The following is an 18,751-nucleotide window of genomic DNA, read 5'->3' as shown; positions in this document are numbered from 1 at the left end:
AGATATATAATTGTTACATCTTTTTGATGGATTGACCTTTTTGTCATAAAGTCCCCCCCTTTACCACAGAACATTTTTATTTTAACATCTATTTTTTTTCTGGTGTTAGTATAGCCACTTCAGCTTTCTTATGGTTGCTGTTTACATGATTGATCATTTTCTGTATTTTTACTTTAAACCTATTTGTATTCCTTTAATCTAAAATTTATTTCCTGTAGACAGTATATACTTGGGTTTTTTGGACAATTTTTACTTTTTTGATTGAATTGAATGTTATTATTGATATAGTTGAATTCCATCCTACTCTTGTTTTCTTGAAATTTATTTTCACTTTATTTGAAAGGCAGAGAGAGACAGAGACGGAATTAGGCAGAGAGAGATCCTCCATCTGCTCTTTTACCACCCACCCCCAATGCTCGTAAGAGTCAGTTCTGTGCCAGACCAAAGTCAGTAGCCTGGAACTCCATCATGGAATCTCCCACTTGGGTGACAGGGACCCAAGGACTTGAGCCATGACCTCTGCCTCATAGAGTGTGCATGAGCAGGAAACAGGTTTGCATAACTGGAACTTACTCTGATGTGGAATGCAAGAGCCCCAAGCAACATGTTAACTGCTGTGCCAAATGTAGATGCCTGCCCCTCTATTTTCATATTCTGTTGTCCTAAGATTTTTCCCTGATTCTTTATTTACTTACTTTTTTTTTCACCAAATGAATATTTTCTAATGTAAAAGTGTAACTCTCTCAGTAATTTTTCATTTTTCTTTAGTTATGTTCTTGGTGGTCATTCTTTCATTAATCTTACCAGAAGTTATAGATTTATATTCATTTACATCGTATGAACTACGGAGTGGTTACTCACATGTAGCTCTATTCACTCTCCCTCTTCTATTTGCTGCTATTACTGCACATATTACATACCATCTCTACAGCATAAACCCCAAAATGCATTCATATAATTTTATGTCAATTAAAGATGAGAAAAAAGGAGAGGAAGTATAAGTTACAGAGTTTTTTGTATTTACCTTCTTATTTACCATTTTTGTTCTGTCCATTTGTTCCTTGGGATTCAGTTTACTATCTGATGTCATCTTTTCACTTTGATGCAGCTTTGCTCCCATCTACCTCCCTTGTGCTGCTATTGTGAAATATATTGTATCACTCTATGCTATAGGCCCAATAATACAATTACAAATCCACATTTTAAAAAATTGATTGATTGAGATTGATCGATTGATTTGAAAGGCCAAGGGACAGAGAGAGCGCGATCTTCTACCTGCTGGTTCACTCCCTAATTGCCTGCAATGGCCAGCTCTGGGCCAGGAGCAAGCCAGGAACCAGAAACTCCACCCTGGTCTCCCATGTGAGTGGTAGGGCCCAAGTATTTGGGGCATCATCTTCTGCCTTCCCAGGCACATTAGCAGGGAGCTGGATCACAAGTGGAAGAACAGGGACTCAACTGGCACTCCAGTATGGGATGACCATATCCCAACCCAAAATGCCAGCACCACATATTTTTATGCTATTGCTTTTCAAATAAATAAAGAGAAGAAAGGAGAAAAACATGCACTTAGACTGTGTTAGAATTGCATGATTGCTTTTGCTGGTATGTGTGTGTTTGAATCTGGTCTGGAGTCTAACAGACTTAGTGTTTCTCATAAGGCGGATCTGCCAGCAACAAGTGCCCTCAGTGTTTATTTACCTGCCAGTATCTTTTTGTGTGAGAGAGCAAAACATTTCTTTCTTTTTTAAAAAAATATTTACTTATTTATTTAAGAGGCAGAGTTACAGAGGGAGAGAGAGATCTTCCATCTGCAGGTTCCCTCCCCAAATGGTCACAACGGCTGGAGCTGGGCCCATCTGAAGCCAGCAGCCAGGTCTCCCACATGGTTGCAGGGGCCCCAGGGTTTGGGCCATCTTCACTGCATTCCCAGGCCATAGCAGAGAGCTGGATCGGAAGTGGAGCAGCTTGAACTGGCGCCTATATGGGATACTGGCCCTGCAGAAGGTGGCATAATGCACTATACCACAGCACCAGCCCCAAGAAACATTCTTTCAAAAAAACTACCAAGGGCCTGTCATTTGACCTAGGGGTTAATTTGCTAGTTGGGCAGTCTACATCCCATATCTGGGGTCCTTGGGTTCAAGCCCTGACTCTGGCTCCTGACTCCAGCTCCTTGCTAATGTAGACTCTGGGAGGTTGATGACTCAAGTGGTTAGGTCCCTTACGTCCAAAATGGGAGACCTAGATTGAGTTCCTAGCTCCTGGGAATTTGGAGAGTGAACCAGCAAATGGTCACTCTCTCTGTCTCTGTGCTCCTCAAATGATTACAATAAAGAAAAATAAAATCTACTAAATCTGTGGAAGCAATCTGTGGCATTCGAGCTGTGACTTGCTCCCTCCAGCCCACCCTAGATCTATCTGATGGAAACTGCTCAAGTTCTCTACTCTGGATGGGGGTGGTTGAGAAGGGGAATCCTTATCCTTGCAGTTTCCAGTGTAAGGTGGTGGTTTCTCCCTGGGAGGGTTAGGCCAACTGCATCTCTCAACTTCCCCCATGATGTTATGCAAAATCTCTCTTCCTAGTGGAGGTGAATGAGACAATTGTGATTTCCATCTTCTATCTAGTACCATCCCTCACCTAGCCCTATTCCTAGGTTACAATTTCAGCTCTAGGTGCATCAGGCCAAGAATACTGGGCTCCAGTTGCCCCTTCTCCAACTTACAGAATGGAGGTCCCATACCAGAATAGACAAGCTGAAAAGCTCAGGGGCTTCACCACCTCCTTCCCCTCTCCTCCATTCCTCTCCCCTTCCCTCCCCTCCCTTCCCCTCCTCTCCTCTCCTCTTCTTCTCTCTCCCTGCACCTCTCCCCTCTCCCCTCCCCTCTCTCCTCTCCCCTCTCTCCTCTCTCCTCTCTCCTCTGTAGAGTCTGCCTATAGAGCAAGGTGTGTCACTCCAGGAGAAATGGGCTGCTGTCTTTCCAGGAGGAAAGGCAGGATGTGAACCTCCCTAGCTCTGTTTAAGGGACTGATATTTGGAGCAGAGCATGAAGAGTTTCATGCTAATGGTGTTGTCTGAAATAGTGGAAGTCTTAGTGGAGAACAGTTAAGGGAGTGCTCATAGCTTTGTGACACTAGAGGTACCCAGCAAAATGGCAGAGCAATCAAATATTTAACAGAGAGAATGAGGGAAAAAGACAGCCAGGAAGAGCCCTCCTTGGATCACACCCATCCCAGTGTGGTCTAGAATGTTGTGTATAAGCACCAAGTGGTACTCACTCAAGAACCACCAGAGCAGGATACCGGGGAGATTTTAAATCATACCTCAACTTGCACACAGATCCACCAACCAACAGCTGAATCCTTACTGGCACCAGGGCCTTAAGCCCAATCTCTGAAAAAACACCATTGGAACAATGAGCTATTCTGCTCCAGGGGCTGCTCTTAGGATGCTAGGCTTACAAGTAAAACAGAGGCACATACCATGGAATAATGTTTCCATCACTATTTCTCCAGAATATGTTTCCCAAGTCTCTATACTCATGCCCCATCTCCACTTCCTCATTCTCTTTTCCTTTGGACTCCAACTATAATAATGTACTGCTTAACAATGGGACAAGTTCTGGAAAATGCATTGCCAAGCGCTTTTTTTGCAAGTATTGTAGTGTACTTACCAGCAACTAGGATGGCTATGACATCATTAGGTAATATAACCTTGTGGGACTACTGTTGTATATTTGGTCTGTTGTTGACTGAAATGTCATTATGGGACATTATACAAGAGAAATGAAGACATATGCCAATACAAAATGTATACAAGGATGTTCATAGCAGTGTTATTCAGAACAGCTGAAAGTGGGAACATTCTCAGTGTCAATCAGCTGGCCAATGGATAAACAATATGTGGCATATTCATACAGTGGAATATTCCTTGACAATTAAAAAGGGTTGAAGTATTGACATGCTTTCATGTTGATGAACCTTGAGAATGTTACACTCAGTGAAGGAAGGTAGTCACAAAATCCCAAATATTGTGTGTTTCTATTTGTATGAAAAGCCCATAATAGGAAATTCTATAGAAGCATAAATTAGATTAGTGGATGCCTATGGCTGAGGGGGCAAATGTGTAATGAGTTCAGGAGAAATGGCATGAGACTGGTAATGGATATGGGGTTTCATTTTATGTGATGTAAATGTCATAAAAATCAGAGTGGTAATTGTTACTCTGTCACTTTTACAAAAAACCATTGCATTATAGATTGAACATTTCTTTAGTTTACTTACTTGAGAGGGAGAGAGAGCACATGCACATCCATTGGTTCACTCCTTTAATGCCCAGAATGACTGGGGCTGGATCAGAGCTAAATTCAGGAGCCTGGGAACTCAATCTCGACCTCCCACTGGGTGGCAGGAACCCAATTACCACTGCCTCCCAAGATCTGCATTGGCAGGAAACTGGAATCAGGAGCCAGAGCTGGGAAGTGAACTCAAGCACTCTAGTGTGGGGTGCAGGTGTCCTGATGGGTGTCTTAACCAGTAGGCCAAATACCACCCTGTATTCATTTTTTAAATTGGTGAATTTTGTTGTATGTGAGTTACATCTCAATAAAGATGTTTAAAAAGTAGAGAGCTCAGGGCTGGTGTTGTGGTGCAGCTGGTTAAGCCACTGCCTACAACGCTGGCATCCCAGATGGGTGCTGGTTTGTGTCCCAGCTGCTCCACTTCCAATCTAGCTCCGTGCTAATGTGCCTGGGAAAGCAGTGGAAGATGGCCCAAGTCTTTGGGCTCCAGAACCCACCTGGGAGACCCAGATGAAGCTCCTGACTCTTGGCTTTGGCCTGGCTCTGTCCTGGCTGTTGCAGCTATTTGGGGAGTGAACCAGCAGATGGAAAATCTCTCTCTCTCTCTCTCTCTCTTTCACTCTGCCTTTCAAATAAATCTTAGGAAGAAAAGTAGAGAAATATTGTCCAATGAGTATAAAGTTACAGTTAGTTATCCAAGATGAATAAGTTCTAGATATCTGCTATACTACTACGTAGTACCTATAGTTAACATTAAAGTGTTTACATGGAAATCTTTGCTAAAATAGCGTCCATGTTGTGTCCTTAACACACACACACATATGCACACATACACAGAGCAAAGGGTCACAAGGAAACTTTTGGAATTGGTAGACATGCTTCTTTCCTTGATGATGGCAGTTGTATCCTGGTATATGTGTATGTCCAAACTCATCAAATTGTATATATTAAATATATACTTTTTATATACTGATTATATTTCAATAAAGCTACAACCATAAGGATAAACCAGCACCTAGAATATGGTAAATATTTAAATGTAGGTTATGACTTAAAAAAAAATTCTCTGGACAGGTTGCCTACTTTTTACAGTGGGGAAGCAAAGTGTTGTGCCAGAGGGGACTGAAGATCTGAGAACACGGGAAAAGGGTAGTGACAATGACAAAGGCTGCTGCCACAGAAGCTGATTTGGGGATGCAAGAGGAAGGGGAATTCCTTTGAGGGAATGTTGAATGCTCAAGTGGAAATGTCTACTGAAGACTAATAAAAAAGGAGGTGGACTTTGTCCTCATAGCAGAAGAACTTTGTTGATTTTAAACTGTTTTAACTCATTTATTTGAGAGGAAGAGGGATAGACAGAGAGCTCTCATTTACTGGTTCACTTTCTTTTTTCTTTCTTTCTTTTTTTTTTTTTTTTTTTTTTTTTTTTTTTTTTTTTTTGACAGGCAGAGTGGACAGTGAGAGAGAGAGACAGAGAGAAAGGTCTTCCTTTGCCGTTGGTTCACCCTCCAATGGCCACCACAGCCAGCGCGCTGCGGCCGGCGCACTGCGCCTATCCAATGGCAGGAGCCAGGTGCTTCTCCTGGTCTCCCATGGGGTGCAGGGCCCAAGCACTTGGGCCATCCTCCACTGCACTCCCTGGCCACAGCAGAGAGCTGGCCTGGAAGAGGGGCAACTGGGACAGAATCTGGTGCCCCGCCCGGGACTAGAACCCAGTGTGCTGGCGCCGCAAGGCGGAGGATTAGCCTAATGAGCCACGGCGCCGGCCACTGGTTCACTTTCAAACACTTGCCATACCTGGGGCTGAGCCATGGATGAAGCTGGAAGCCTGAAACTCAATCCAAGTCTCCATATAGTCATCCATATAGGATGGCAGATGCTCAGCCACTTGAGCCATCACCACTGTCTCCCAGAGTCTGCATTATGGGAAGCCGAAGTCAGGAGCTGGAGGCAGGCATTAAACTCAGGTTTTCCAGCATGAGATGTGGGCATCTTGACCACTAGGTCACATGTTTCCAACCCTGACAGTAAACAGATATAAAATCTCCTTGGTACTGTTATAAGCAGCTGAGAGTTTCCTTCCCTAGTGCGTTTGAGAGCTTGGTGAGTTGATTGTTATAATATCACGAGTAGTGGAGGGGAAGAGTGGAAAGCAATGTTGAGGTTGTGATAAAAATAATATGGTTGCAAAATGGTCTCTTACAGGTGTCTTCAGAAGACATATCCTTCACCACTCCCATCCCTCAGTGTTGTTCTCATATTCGTGAATGAAGCGCTGTCTATTATACAACGGGCCATCACCAGTATCATCAACCGGACCCCCTCTCAACTGTTGAAGGAGATCATCTTGGTGGATGATTTTAGCTCAAACAGTGTGTATCTTGATCAAAGAATCCTTGTAAAAATGGCCACCTGTCATTCTACTTTGCTGGAAAGGGGCCAATGCTTACATCTCAGGACACCTTGAATTTATGGTAGAGGGAAAAGAAAAGGGTGTATTGAGGGCTGATTTGTGCTGAGTACATTTAATCTTCACAGAGTCAAGTCAGAGGGTCATTGCCTCAATTACAGAAAAGGCACGTGGGACACAGAGTGATTACATGGTGTGCCCAGATTGCACGGCAAATCCAGGTGGGGCTGTGTGACTCCCAAGTCACCTGTGTTCTTGCCATGCATCACTATGGAGATCAGAGAGGAAGAGGTGGGAGGGGGCCACAGGAGGACCTCAGACATCAAGAAGGGGTTCAGAGTAACTTCTGATGACAAAAAGACCAATCCTTCCTTGAAAAATTTAGCCTGGAGAAAAAGAGAGCTTAAGGTGCTGAGACCTCTCACAGCGGCAATGTCTCTTGCTCTGTGTCCCATTCCTGGTCTATCCCTCCTTAGGAAGACACAGGCACAAGTCGGGAACAGTGTACCTGAACCCTCACTCTGTGAGTCCAGAGCCCCAGCTTTTTCCTAAAGCTCTATGTGCTTGGGTACCTTAATTTCTCCCTACCCTGGTTTCCTCCTATGCAAAACATGGATGGTGACCACCATCGTTATCTCATCAACTGGGGTGAGACGTAAGTGAGGTAGTAATAGCAGTTGACATAATTTGTTCTAAGCGTCTTCCATGTATTAACTATTTTAATCATTACAACAACCCTGTGAGGAAGGAGCCCCTTTGTACGCATTACACAAATGCAAAAAGCTAAGGCTCAAATCAGTCAAGGAACTTGCCCAACATCACACAGCTGGTAAGGGACATAACTGATATCTGATGGTAAACTTCAGAGTCCTGAGCCCAAGTTCTAACCACTATGGTTACTATATTATACATGGATTATGGGTAGCACTTAGCACATGGTAACTTCTTAGCAAGTGTAGCTCTTCATTTTATTAACTTTTGGCACCAAATAAAATAAATTAGAACTAAGTTACAAAACCAGAGGTTTGGGCTAGCAATAAGGAAGAACTTTCTGTGTGTGGGGGCTGAGAAGTCATGGCCCAGTGGAGGGGACAGTCTGTTCCTTCTCTTGGGATCTTCAAGTACCAGATAAGTCATTGTCGCTTCCAGCTCTCTCTCAGGGGAGAAACACACGCAAAATGACCACGTGAGCTTTCCTTCTCGGATTTCCAGACCCTAAAAAACACCTCTTTTTATCCTTTACATATCTTCATCTCTCATCCACTCACTGTAACCAAGTACAATAAGAAGGCGCAATTCCTAGAGCAAAATCCCACTGAACGCCAGAAAACAGAGAATGGCTGGTTTCATTCGTTTCTGGTCATGGAGACTGATACCAAGTTCTACCTGGTTTTGCTAGAAAGAAGCCGGAACTTGCTGGCGCTGTGGCTCAATAGGCTAATCCTCCACCTGTGGTGCCGGCACATCGAGTTCTAGTCCCGGTTGGGGTGCTGGATTCTGTCCTGGTTGCCCCTCTTCCAGGCCAGCTCTCTGCTGTGGCCCGGGAGTGCAGTGGAGGATGGCCCAAGTGCTTGGGCCCTGCACCCCATGGGAGACCAGGAGAAACACCTGGCTCCTGCCATCGGATCAGTGCGGTGCGCCGGTTGCAGCACGCCAGCCGCAGCGGCCATTGGAGAGTGAACCAACGGCAAAGGAAGACCTTTCTCTCTGTTTCTCTCTCTCACTGTCCACTCTGCCTGTCAAAAAATAAAAAATAAATAAAAAAAAGAAAGAAGCAGGAACTTGATTAGATAGATCTCCGCCCTGAACACCTGAGCCCTGTGGTTTCCCTCTCTGTCACCCTGAGATGACCTTAGGCAAGTCCTCTCACCTCCCTAGGATTCAGCTTTTGCACCAGGCAAAGGCAAGCACTGAGATGGAAGACTGCTCAAGAGATCTTTGTCCAGGAAAAAAAAAATCAATAGTTCTGTATCTCTTATTCATGAAGGGGAGATCAGACTTAATTAAAGACTTTTTTCCCCCTGTGAAACAATAACATCAAAAAATACAAGAAAAGAAGACATAGGCCAGGCATGAAAAGAAGCCGACCAAAGCTCCCGGTTGTTCTAAAGCACAAAGGCAAAGACATGAAAATGGAGAGAAGAGAGGAAGAAGAGTCTTCGTAAAAAAAACAATCTGAGAATGGGGCATCTTATTTATGTAATTTTTTTAAAGATTTATTTATTTGTTTAAGAGGCAGAGAGAGAGAGAGAGAGAGAGAGAGAGAGAGAGAGGTGACACATTCCTAACAGTTGGGTCTAGAGCCCATTTTTGTTTCCCATAGAGATGATCGGGACTTGTCAGTATTCCCTGGGTGGTGTCACCGGGACAGGAGTTAGCTCCTAGCTCATGCACTGTGGAAACACCGGCCAGACTGAGCCCACAATGGGCATAGCCCACATACGTGCTCTATGCTAAACTGAAGAGAGTAACTGGAGGTCTCTACACCATACATATATGTCCATGTGGTCCTGGGGGCAAGTCACTCAACTATACTGTACCTCAGTTTCCTCATCTCTGATGTGTGGGGAATAATGGTGCCTTTCTTATAGGGTCATTCTGGGGATTCAGTGGCACACATGAAATCCTCAGGTTAGGGCTGGGTCCCGCCAGATACAAGCTCATGGACTGATGTCAGTTCTTGCTTGCCTCTGTGTCATTTGTAGTAATGTGCAGATGCAAGAACCTGTTATTAGGGGTCTGCCCCCTTCTTTTCCAAGATGTTTTATTTAACTCATTCAAAGGTTTAAACATCAACATAACTATAAATCTAACATTTTTAAGAAATTATATCAATATAGGTAGGATCCTGTATTTCTCCCCAATTTCAGGCACATTGCACAATCAAGCAATTATTTCCTGAGTTTTTGTCTTATGCACTGTACTGGAAAGAGGATGTCAGAGATTTTAAGAAGTCCTCTTTTTTATTGGTGAGGCAAGATGCCCCTATGGAAAAAGACCTCAGCATGGGAAGAATGGTATGGTAAATTGAGGGAGATGTCAGTGAGTGCAAGAATGCTCAGATGGGGCTGGGAAGATCCAGGGAGGACTTGGGGGCTTGGTAGGTTTTGAAAAGGCAGAGGAAACAATGGAAGGCTTGACAACTGGAGTGGAGAAAAGAATGAGGTAAGCAAAGAAGCAGAAGCCAGAGCACTGTGAGCTGCTCAGCTTGGAATAAGGATTTGGGGAGGGGACTAGGAGAGCAAGACTGAGAAGGGAGTGTTGGTTTACCTTGGAGGATCTGTTGAGGCATCTTTCAGTCTTGTGCCAGATTATAGGCATTATTTCTGAGGGGGGAGGAGGATAGGACTCAGACTCTACAACTCATGGAATTTTGGAGTTGGAATAGTCCTGATAGATTATTGGGTACTTCTCTCTAAACTGAGGCAACAGACGTCCCCAAATGGGAGGTGACGCCATATTAGGTAATGACCTAATAATAGTCTATATATCCAAGTCAATGGCACCCCCTGCTGACTACTTCCTAAAAGCAGTGCTTGGGTGTGTGTAGGGACTGGCCATCTTGGCTCCTCCCAGCTCACTCTCAGTAGAGGCAATCAACCCTATATCCATTGGCTCTTTTTAGCACCCTCAGAAATTGAGTCAATCATTCTCGAGTGCAGTTGGGAGAGTTTTAAAATGGGACAAATTTTAGTGTTAAAGTCAGGTAGACATTGATTCCAGCCCTGACCATGCTGTGTCTCATGAATATACTATCTGGGGGCTGGTGCTGTGGTGCAGTGGAATGCCTGGCCTGAAGCGCCGGCATCCCGTATGGGTGCCACTTCGAGTCCCAGCTGTTCTACTTCTGATCTAGCTCTCTGCTATGGCCTGGGAAAGCAGTAGAAGATGGCCCAAATTCTTGGGCCCCTGCACCCACATGTGAGACCCGGAAGAAGCTCCTGGCTCCTGGCTCCTGGCTCCGGATGGGCTCAGCTCCAGACGTTGCGGCCATCTGGGGAGTGAACTATTGGATGGAAGACCTCTCTAGCTCTCTCTCTCTCTGCCTCTCTCTGTAACTCTGTCTTTAAAAAAAATATGCTATCTGGAGAGGAACCAGAAAACATCTCACCCCTTGGCTGGGGGTTGGGGGAGAGGAGTTGGAGGGAGGGCTGGATAAACCCAACCAGGCATACACATAGTTCTTGAGGCAGTGTAACATGTAGTTAGACAGCATGGATTCACATCTAGGGCATACCACTTACTGGGTGTGTGACTTGCAAAAGTTCCTTATATATTCTGTGCCTCAGTTTCTTTTTCTGTAAATTGGGGATACTGTAGCACCTGCCTCATAGGATATGTTGAACATTAAATGAATTAATACTGTCAGTGAATGACTCATAGTTGTTTGGTCAGGTACTTTGCACACTGCCTGGTGATTTGCATGCAAGTTGTTTTCATACATGTAAGAAAATCAACTGGTAGGTTGAGTCAAAGCACAAAGGCAAAGACATAAAAAGGGAGAGAAGAGAGGAAGAAGAGGCTTTGTAAAAAACAATCTGAGAATGGGACATCTTATTTATGTAATTTTTAAAAAAGACTTATTTATTTAAGAGGCAGAGGCAGAGAAAGAGAGAGAGAGAGAGAGAAAGAGATCTTGCATCCACTGGTCCACTCCCCAAATGGCCACAACAGCCAAAGCCAGGAGCCAGGAGCTTTTCTGTGTCTCTCACACAAATGTAGGGGCCTGAGGACTTGCGTCATCTTCTACTGCTTTCCCAGGCCATAGCAGAGAGCTAGATTGGAAGTGGAGCAACCTGGACTCAAACTGGCGCCCATATGGGACACCGGCACTGCAAGTGGTGGCTTTACCAGGTACACCACAGTGCTGACACCATTTATGTAATTTTTAGAGTAGAGTACCTACTGAAAAGAAGTCAAACTAGTCTGTGTTTTCTGTCCCAGTTGGTCTTGGAGTAAGTGAACTAGGAATATCTAAAATAACTACTTTCAACTGTTTATGGGTTCTCTGCAAAGTCTTGAGAGTTGTCCCAGGCTGGCTCTGTCGTGTTGTTCACCAGCAGTTGCCAGAATTTCTCACTATATAAATGCACTGTAACAGTGACTAGCACCTTCTGATATATATGGATGCTCTATGATAGTTTCACTGTGAGAAAAAGGAAACTAGGAATGGTCATGTTAAACCTCAGGGTAGAAAGAGGAGGAGAAGTAGTTGCAGGTGAAATGCTACCTATTTTTTCAGCCACGACTGTAGAATTGCTCACCCTAAAATGGAAGTAATATAACCATTATTATAGAATGATATGAAATTTCTGTATCACACTGATTATTGCACTCAGAATTTCCATAGGTATATATTTGGTTGGCAGGAGAATTAAAGGAATATTTGGATGAGAGGATCAAGCTTTACAATCAAAAATACCCAGGACTGCTGAAAATAATTCGCCATACCAAGAGAAAGGGTCTTTCTCAAGCACGCAACACCGGCTGGGAAGCTGCCACGGCTGATGTGGTCGCCATCTTGGATGCTCATGTTGAAGTCAATGTCGGATGGTGAGGTTCCAGGAGTTTTCTTCTTCTGGGAGAGGGAAGAATGGAGATCCTGTAAAATACTTCATATTATACAGTACAGTGTGGAAACAGGCAAGGTCAGCACCTTAACCAAAGGGGAGATCCAAAGGCAAGATGCTTTGACTCAGGTGCTTTGCCTTGCTAAGAGAAGTGGCATAGTGTTAGAGAAAAAACAATTGACTGGGAATATGGATTACTGGATCCTGATCCCAACTGTGCTAAGTATTTTGTGATTTTGAATAAGTCACATCACTTAACTAAGTATCAGTGTCTTCATCTGTGAAGTGAAGACATCCCTCATTGGGGAAGCCCAAGGTTGTGCCCAGCCTTGAAACTGCATGATACAAAGAGAGCTGTGTTCTATGGAGAAGGTAGAGCATCACAGCCAGCCCTGAGAGATAATGTAAATTTAGGCAGAAAAATGAAAATCTTTGCTCACAGTGGCCTAGACGTGGTGCCTAGGAACTAATTTCAAATGTTTTCGTGACACAGGCCAGTTGCTAATATCCCCATTTATGCCCAAAGGTGCAGAGAGTCTGAATTTTGGAGAGTTCTACTCTCCAACCAGAGCATTAGGACTGGAGAAGGCACCCAAGGTCAGGGCAAGATGCTTGGAGCAGCTTTATCTGCTCATGCCTGCTTCCCACCCTCTTACCCACGTGGAGCTTGCCACACCCTCTTCTTCTAGGGCAGAGCCCATCTTGGCTCGGATTCAGGAAGATCGCACGGTGATCATTTCTCCTGTGTTTGACAACATTCGCTTTGACACCTTCGTGCTGGAGAAGTATGGCTTGGCCGTGGATGGGTTCAACTGGGAGCTGTGGTGCCGCTACGATGCACTGCCACAAGCCTGGCTTGATCTCCATGACACCACTGCTCCAGTGAAGTACGTCTCGGGAGATTCAGGGAACTTGGTTAGCACACGGGAAGTAGGAATGAGCTGTGTGGGTTTTGTTTCTCTTTGGTGGTAGTAATAGGAGTGGGGTGGAAAGGAGTGGAGGAGATGGGGTCAGGGACAAGTAATAGGGGGAAAAATCCAATAAGCTGATCCCAGATAAGAATTCATAACTACTTTGGGCTCTTCAGGGCCGTTAGGTAAAAATCAAGCAAAGTATTTAGCATTTTAGAAAATATTCTGGCCATTTCTAGTAAGATCAGGCAATGAAGTAGGGACACCAAGATGAAAAGATGTCATTTGAATATAACTTAAGAGAAATTATGGCAGCTCAGTGAGCAAGGGAAAGCCACATGCACTTAGCCCCGGTTGTGTTCAGGGAAGAGCCTCAGGATAAGAACAGCCTTTACATAGAGTTTAGAGGCCAGACCATCGTTGGGTTTCCCACCCCTCCTCTCCATGCTGACCTGCTCCTCTCTTGCTCTGAGCTGCATAGGAGTCCTTCCATCATGGGCATCCTGGCTGCCAACAGGCTCTTCCTGGGAGAAATTGGAGCCCTGGATGGTGGGATGCTGGTCTATGGAGGAGAAAATGTGGAACTTAGCCTGAGGGTGCGTACATTTCCCTTTTCTTTAGGGGACAACGGGGTAGGGGAAATAATGGAGGGATAGAAGTATCTCTGGAACTGTAGAACCTGGGTGAATGTCATTAGCTCAAGAGGAGGGCAAATTCCCCTGTTTACAGGGCACTAGGCCAAGAAGGGGAAGCTAGAGTGCAGCTTCCTGGCATCAGCTTGCATCTGGAGGCTATGGGCTAAGCAGGTGTTGTCCTTATTTCACATGAGGAATCCAGGCATTTTCTAAGCATCTCCTGCAGTAAAGCAACTTTGAGGAAGACAGCATTCCATAATATTGGTCAAAGCAGAGAAAACTGGAGTGGGCAGAGGGACTAGGGGATGCAGATGTGTGGGCAGTCAGTGTAATTCCACATGGACAACTGGAGTATCTGGCATGATGACATGACTTTGGGTTGGGATATAGTCTCACCTTGGACAAATTGACAGGGCTGGGTAGTACAGTATTGAAACCCTCAACCCAGTTCTAGTTCTGATCAACTTAGTGTAGAATGATCCTGGCTTCACACTTCAACATTGATGTCTCTTGTCATCAAAGTCTCTTGTCCACCCCTGACAGCTTCCCATGCTTGTTTAGGTCAAGTGAACCACTAGGGAATTCAAGGCACAATATAAGACAAGTGGAGAAATTCCAAGCACAGATTCATATTCCATCAGTGCATCAGTTAGTTCTGACCAAAACTCAAAGTGCTGTGTGACAAACCACCTCAAACTCAGTGGCGTAAAGCAACAATAATTGATGCTCACGACTCTGTAGGTCCAGCTGGGCTTGAATGGATGGCTCTGATCCACACAGTTCATTCTAGGGTTCAGGCCAATGGCACCGCATCTGCCTGGGGAAAGAGTACTCTTCTTGGGTTGCATTAAAGGTCAAGGGGAACCAGGTGAGATTTCTTAATGCCTGTATTTGGAAGCAGCATTCTTTTTCTTTCTTTTTTTTAAGATCTATTTATTTATTTGAAAGTCAGAGTTACACAGAGAGAGAAGGAGAGGCAGAGAGAGAGAGAGAGAGAGAGGTCTTCCATTTGCTGGTTCGCTCCCCAATTGGCCACATTGGCTGGAGCTGCACCGATCCAAAGCCAGGAGCCAGGAGCTTCCTCCAGGTCTTCCCACGTGGGTGCAGGAGCCCAAGGACTTGGGCCATCTTCTACTGCTTTCCCAGGCCATAGCAGAGAGCTGGATCAGAAGTGGAGCAGCTGGGTCTTGAATCGGCACTCATATGGGATGCCGGCACTGCAGGCGGCAGCTTTACCTGCTATGCCACAGCGCCGGCCCCAGTAGCATTCTGTTTCAAAGTCAGTTGTATGGCCAACCCTAGGGAAGTGAAGAATTAGTACCAATAGCTTAAATTAATCATCATAAATTTAGAGCAGATTTTATGCATGAAAAACCCTTCCACTGTATTCTTTTACCTCTTCTTTACAATCTGTGGCTCTCATTAATTAGAAGGCTTTGACCTTAGGTTTGTAATTAGTCTTTAAGATTTATTTATTTATTTATTTTTTGACAGGCAGAGTGGACAGTGAGAGAGACAGACAGAAAGAAAGTTCTTCCTTTGCCGTTGGTTTACCCTCCAATGGCCGCCGCGGCCAGCGCGCTGCGGCTGGCGCACCGCGCTGATCCGATGGCAGGAGCCAGGTACTTATCCTGGTCTCCCATGGGGTGCAGGGACCAAGCACTTGGGCCATCTTCCACTGCACTCCCTGGCCACAGCAGAGAGCTGGCCTGGAAGAGGGGCAACCAGGACAGAATCCGGAGCCCTGACCGGCACTAGAACCCGGTGTGCTGGCGCCGCAAGGCGGAGGATTAGCCTAGTGAGCCACGGTGCCGGCCTGTATTTAGTCTTGATAGTCAATCCTTCTTTCATCCTTAGTGTAAGGGTGAACTCTTTTTTGTTTAAGATTTATTTCTTTGTTTGAAAGGCAGAGTGTGGGAAGAGAGAGAGAAAAGCCTTGTATCTGTGGTTCACTTCCTCAAATAACTGCAAGAGCAGGAGCTGGGCCAGCCTGAAGCCAGGAGCCTGTAACTCCATCTTGGTCTCTTATGTGGGTGGCAGGGACTCAAGTACTTGGGACATTGTCCACTGCTCTCTCAGGTGAGCTGAATCAGAACCAGAGCGGCAGGGAGTTGAACTGGCACTCTACTATGGGATGTCAGTGTGACAGGCAGCAGCTTAGCCTGATGCATCATAACACCAGCTCCAAGGGGCAACATGGGTATTGGACGTCATGCAGATCTGTATTGGGAACAGACAGACTGCTCTGCCACGCAAAAGTGGGTGTGGTCCTAGGCAACCCACAAGCCCTCTAAGCCATACCTGTAACGTCAAGCACCTGGCATGGTGAATGACACCTGCTCAATAAATGGTTAACAATAAAAATAACAATAAGAATGCCAGGATGGCATTGGAAAAAAGTCTGAACCTGGGTTCTTGTATTTTTTTTAAAGCTTTTGTTTATTTAATTGAGAGGTAATGTTATAGAGAGAGGGAGAGACAGAGAGAAAAATCTTCCATCTGCTGATTCACTCCCCAAATGGCTGCAATGGTTGAAGCTGTGCTGATCTGAAGCCAGGAGCCAGGAGCTTCTTCCTGGTCTCCCATGCAGGTGCAGGGGCCCAAGCACTTGGGCCATCTTCTACTGCTTTCTCAGGCCATAGCGGAGAGCTGGATGGGAAGAGGAGCAACTGAGACTCAAACTGACACCCATATGGGATGCCAGCCCTGCTTAGCCCACTATGCCACAGCGCTGGCCCCTGAACCTGGGTTCTAATCCTGGCTCTACTAAATCATGGTGCACCAAGCCTCTGTAAAATGGCTTTTTCTCCCCTCTCAACTAAAAATTCTGTGCCTGAGTCTAGGTGATGGTTTGTCCATTATAACCTGGTAGAGCATGATAATTTTCTGTCTAGAATGTATTCAGTTTCATTTTCTTCAGTTTCTTTCCAGTTGAAGCTGATGACACAACAGCCATACATTACACCCATTTAGGAACCATCCTGGACCCTCATTTACATTAGCAAATGAACTGGGACTGTGGTCTGGGTTCTACCTTAAGCTGTAATTGTTCTTTGGAAGAGAAAACTCACGTTCTGTGTGTACAGTGGTCTTTTAGTTCTCCTGTTTGTGAGGGGTTCTCAATTAGTGAACCTCACCAGGAGGATGGTTCAGTCAAAAGGCAATCAGGAATTTGAAAGGATTTTTATAAAGGTATTAAGAGTATTCATTAAGCCGGCGCCACGGCTCACTAGGCTAATCCTCCACCTTGCGGTGCCAGCACACCGGGTTCTAGTCCCGGTCGGGGCACCGGATTCTGTCCCGGTTGCCCCTCTTCCAGGCCAGCTCTCTGCTGTAGCCCAGGAGTGCAGTGGAGGATGGCCCAAGTACCTGGGCCCTGCACCCCATGGGAGACCAGGATAAGTACCTGGCTCCTGCCTTCGGATCAGAGTGGTGCGCCTGCCGTGGCGGCCATTGGAGGGTGAACCAACGGCAAAGGAAGACCTTTCTCTCTGTCTCTCTCTCTCACTGTCCACTCTGCCTGTCAAAAAAAAAAACAAAAAAACAAAACAAAACAAAAAAACGCATTCATTAAGCTTCTGTGACAGAGGCCAAAATAACAGAAGCTTCAACGAGACAGAAATCAATTTCTCTTTTCTGTAACAGTTTAAATGTAAGCAGCTGAGCTGTGACTGGGCCGTTCTAGGGCGAAGGGAACCAAGAATCTTCTGCCTCTTGTTTGTGCCACACCACAGTGCATGCACATCCAGCGGGCAGGAGGAGAAAGAAGAACGAGCGAGCGTGTGCCTCCTTTCCAGGGCAGCCCCTGCAAGTCGTGCACAGCCTTTCTTCTCACGTCCATGGGCCACCCTTGCGAGCCGAGGAGACCGGGAAACAGACTTCAGTTAAGCCGGTCGTGTGCCCAGTTCTTCCCTCTACAACCACAGATGGAGAGGAGACTAGATAGTAGGGCTATATGTAGTCTGCAGTACAAGAAACAGTCAAAAAATAAATAATGCTTTTGTACACGATCCTTAGCAAAGTCCTGGAGACGAGGCTGGCTACACTGTGCCTGGCTGTTCCCCACCCACCAGAGCTTCAGACACGTTGCGTTGGGGGAATCCAGTTCCCTGGCCCAGGTCTGAATGCCTGCATACTTCTGGGTCCTTCATGCTTTGCAGGGTCCTCCCCTGCCCCCTGGCTGGCCCTCTGTATTTACTTTGCCATCCGACATGTTGAATCTGCCGCGTCAGTTTTCCACAAGAAATCTTGTTCTTTTAACACTGTGCAACCTTCTGTAGACTTCAATGAGAACACAGAGTGTCAGGAGACGAGGGTCCGCCTTCCTGCTTCTTTGTCTTGGGTAGACCAGTTCTCACATCTGATGCCTTGGTTTTTATGTGACTATTTATTTGCTTTTTAAGACTTCAAAGAACTTGGGTAGGACCTGTCTTTCTCCAATAACAGATTTTGGAGGACATCAGAGTTGTTTAGATTCCTTTACTCTTTTTTTTTAAAAAAAAACATTTTTTTTAAATTATTTGACAGGTAGAGTTATAGACAGTGAGAGAGACAGAGAGAAAGGTCTTCCTTCCCTTGGTTCATTCCCCTAATGGCCAATACGGCCCGCGCTGCACCGATCCAAAGCCAGGAGCCAGGTGCTTCCTCCTGATCTCCCATGCGGGTGCAGGGCCCAAGCACTTGGGCCATCCTCCACTGCCTTCCCGGGCCACAGCATAGAGCTGGACTGGAAGAGGAACAACCGGGACTAGAACCCGGAGCCCATATGGGATGCCAGCGCCGCAGGCAGAGGATTAACCAAGTGAGCCGTGGCACCGGCCCCTATTTTATTATTTCAATTGTGCTTACTTATGAAGTACAATGTGATAACTCACCAAACATTCAATATGGAGGATCAGTTCAGGAGAGTTAGCATCTCCATCT

The 18,751-nt window shown here is 45.5% G+C and overlaps 1 protein-coding gene across 3 annotated transcripts in view; it reads left to right on the top strand.

The window, feature by feature from the left end:
* Positions 1-18,751, top strand: part of GALNT8 (polypeptide N-acetylgalactosaminyltransferase 8) — a 70,348-nt gene that overhangs the window by 34,574 nt on the left and 17,023 nt on the right. For all 3 annotated transcript variants that reach the window (XM_051850201.2, XM_070049349.1, XM_070049350.1), the window contains 4 exons: positions 6,508-6,674; positions 12,082-12,265; positions 12,972-13,169; positions 13,675-13,789. In XM_051850201.2, the coding sequence (XP_051706161.1) occupies positions 6,508-6,674; positions 12,082-12,265; positions 12,972-13,169; positions 13,675-13,789 (664 nt within the window). The remainder of the gene's footprint in view (positions 1-6,507; positions 6,675-12,081; positions 12,266-12,971; positions 13,170-13,674; positions 13,790-18,751) is intronic.

This window comes from Oryctolagus cuniculus, chromosome 9, assembly GCF_964237555.1.
Source record: "Oryctolagus cuniculus chromosome 9, mOryCun1.1, whole genome shotgun sequence".
NCBI lineage: Eukaryota > Metazoa > Chordata > Mammalia > Lagomorpha > Leporidae > Oryctolagus > Oryctolagus cuniculus.
The sequence above is the reverse complement of the archived record's forward strand: the minus strand, read 5'-3'. Positions and strand labels throughout refer to the sequence as shown.